Source organism: Babylonia areolata, chromosome 33 (genome assembly GCF_041734735.1).
Source record: "Babylonia areolata isolate BAREFJ2019XMU chromosome 33, ASM4173473v1, whole genome shotgun sequence".
NCBI classification, from domain to species: Eukaryota; Metazoa; Mollusca; class Gastropoda; order Neogastropoda; family Buccinidae; genus Babylonia; species Babylonia areolata.
In genome coordinates, this window is record NC_134908.1 from 8,996,121 (window position 1) to 8,999,549 (window position 3,429).

At 42.8% G+C, this 3,429-nt stretch overlaps 1 protein-coding gene across 1 annotated transcript in view; it reads right to left on the reverse strand.

Annotated features, from left to right (window-relative positions):
- Positions 1 to 2,816, reverse strand: part of LOC143276865 (uncharacterized) — a 31,924-nt gene extending 29,108 nt beyond the window's left edge. The window contains exons 1-2 of the mRNA XM_076581522.1: positions 2,701 to 2,816; positions 1,157 to 1,312 (exon numbers count right to left, since the gene is read on the reverse strand). Of these exons, the coding sequence (XP_076437637.1) occupies positions 1,157 to 1,312; positions 2,701 to 2,816 (272 nt within the window). The remainder of the gene's footprint in view (positions 1 to 1,156; positions 1,313 to 2,700) is intronic.
- Positions 2,817 to 3,429: the final 613 nt, after the last annotated feature.

Below are 3,429 nucleotides of genomic sequence, written 5' to 3' on the forward strand. Positions count from 1 at the left end.
CTATCACACAGGGAAAGCCTACATGGCTTCTCGATCTCACGCATGTGTTTTTGTTGCACAACAACAATGAAACCAAATACGCTGGATTTGTTTTCCCCGGTTTTTTTTTTTTTTTGGCTGGGATGGGGGTGAGGGGTCTGCCCTTACGAAAAAAATGCATTGTCAAGATAATTAGAATGTGTGGAAAGAACTGTTGTGGTGGTTGTTTTCCTAGATTCTTAAGCCAAGTTTGGTGTCGACAGAGTATTTCCAGAGAAAACGATTCTGCTGAAGTTTTACCATAGACACACACGCACACACACACACACACAGAGTGGTATTACCTCTGACGGCAGCCACACTCCCAACCCCCTTTAAAAACAACAAAAAAACACTGTCCCCCATTTTCTTTTTGGTGATCTCCTCCTGCACCCCCCCATTTCCTCCACCACCCACCGCCCCCCAACACACACACACACTTCTGAAAACAGTCGTTTCGTCTATCTATAGACAGACATCTTTCCTTCGAGTGACGCAGTAAGTACCCGTGGTGTCTCATGTGTATACCCCGCCCGAACAAATATTGATTTTAACATTTGACCTCTCACTGGTTTTCCATCAGACATTTCACAATGCCCCTGCTTTTTTTTCTCTTTAAAAAAAACTATCTAAAACCCTTGTTTGCTGGGTTTAGCGTGGCATGGGCAAGGCACCCAACTCTTCCAGTTTTGCGTGTGCATGACCTCACACTGCAGATCTATCTCTTTCCCCGATTGGAGAGGTTAGGGAAAGGGTAGGAGGGTGGAGGGGGTTGAGCTTAAAAGGCAGGGTGTGGCGGGGATGGAGGAATGCCTATGCTAAGTCTTGAACAGCTAATATTAATAATATATATATATATATATATATATATATATATATATATATATATATATATATATATATATATATATAAGCATAAGGTTGTTGGGTCGATTTCACGTGTCCCTCTGTACCAGCCAACTTTTGTTGTTGTTGTTGTTGCTGTTGCTTAGTCAGTGTGTAAGGCTCCGTGTTTTCCATTGTGTCTGTCAATATTTCTATATCGCCCTCCCTCCCTCCCTCCTTCCACCCTTCCTTCAATCCCTCCTACAACTCCCACGGATTCAATCCTCCAACTCGAACGAGTTCAAGTGTGCACCGACGACGGATGTAGCAAAGCAGCCGGCGCACTGCAGAGTCTTCTCTGGAAGGTGGCTTCTCAAACGGTCTGGAACTGAGAGCTCTCTGCTCACTAATGGCTCCTGGTGTGCACCGGCCACCGATGTAGTAAAACAGCCGCACTGCAGGGTCTTCTCTGGCGCGTGGCCTTCCAACAGTCTAGTATACTGAGAGTTCTCTGCCGACTTAAGGCTTCTGGACTAAAATTCATCGAGACTCGGAAGTTGCGTAATGCTGGGAAACTGTATGAGGAAAAACACCCAGACGGTAGGATACAGACACGGGAGAAAATGCTGAAATTTATACGTAAAACACTGGTCTCAAAGCACACTCGTACGAATCTTTTTCATGCATGCCTCCGTGTTGGCAAGTGGCGTGGCGTGGTGGTGGTGTGTGTGTGTGTGTGTGTGCGTGCGTGCGTGCGCGCACGCATACTTTGTCACTGACAAATCCATTATATTTTACTTGTAAGCCTTAACAGATTATACTGCCCTGTATTAATCGGTTTTGTAGCCACTGTTTTCCAAGAGGCCGCTTAATCAACGGAAGGGTGTATTTACACCAAAACAAAGTAAAGAAAATATCTCAATATAATAATAAATACATTAAATTTTTTTTGCTACAATGCCGACAAGGAAATACGTGAAATACACGCAAATAATCTCCCGTCCCCCACGTTACTCGATTTAGCTTCTTTGTGCCAGTCAAAAACCTGCTCTTTCAGTTAGGTACGATCACGTTCTGTGAAACAGAATGCTCGCTGGGGAGAACAGAAAGCGACAACATGATGACAGGAATGGTACGGTACGTGCGGTGGATAAATCTGATATGTATATGTATATATATATATATATGTGTGTGTGTGTGTGTGTGTGTGTGTGTGTGTGTGTTTTCTTCAGTTTAACGTCTATTCACTATAAGTGTTTTTAGACGGAAAGGAGTAAAGTAGTGTATAAAGGAAAGGGAATGCATGTGAATATTAGTGTAAAAAAAAGAAAGAAAAAAAGAAGAAAAAAAAAGTTCATGTTATGTATCAGAGGAAAAGTATATAAAAGAAAAAGTCTAAGAGGTTGTGGTGTGTACTGAATGAGTTGTCATGGGAAGGAGAATATGTATATGCATATCAACAAGTATTAACCTACAACAAAACAGTATTAAATATAATACATCAAAGGAGAATACCAACTGGACTGCAGTTTAAAATTTCTGAAAACATTCTAAGCAATGAATAATCATTCAAAATCTTTTCAGTGGCTAATGAAATATTGGAATAAAAGTCATCAACTACATCTTTTGGAAGTAACTGTCTTATGCTCGGACAATGAATAAGTATATATATATATATATATATATATATATATATGTGTGTGTGTGTGTGTGTGTGTGTGTGTGTGTGTGTTTTCATCGCCCAAAATGCTCACGCGGAGATCCGCGTAGATGTGGAAATACTCCTCACCCATGTCACTTCACTTTGATTTCTGTGTCAATCAGTACATGCTTTTTTTTTCTGGTAGCTACGCTTACGTTCTGTGAAACCGATCACTCCCATCCCTGGAGAGAACAACGCGCGAATGCACGGTCAGGAAAACAGCAGGTGTGGTGAAATATATCTCCCCGTGTTGTGGACACAACTCTTCCATTGTTCCGCGCAGATGTGTTGCGTAATTTTTCTCTGCTCCCTGACCCCTACCTCACCCCATCCCTCTATCTGTCGCGCGCGCGTTTGTGTGTGTGTGTGTGTGTGTGTGTGTGTGTGTGTGCGTGACCTCTCTAAATGGGTAATTCTTCTTCTTGGTAGTCCGTCGGGATACGACGATGACGAGGTCTGCGCACTCAGCAATGTGGTTACACCACACCACACCACGCCACACACCACACCATAATCATATTACACTACACCACACCACATCGCACCACACCATTTCACACCACGCCACACACCAACTCAGGGGAATCACGCGATGCAAAACTGCGAATGCGTCTTCAGCAGCAGAACGATAGATTATATATATAAGGAGGGAACAACAAAAACGAAAATAACAGAATTCTAAATTGAGAACTTAAAGAAATTTGGTTTAGCCTGAAGTTTGAACCCGTTGGCTCATAACGTTACATATGTACTTCAGCAACAGCAACATGTATGACTTAATTATGGAAGGAATGAGAGAGGAAGGGAAAGAGGAAGAGAGAGAGAGAGAGAGAGACACAGAGAGAGAGAGAGAGAGACAGAGAGAGGGGTGGAGGAGAGGGAAG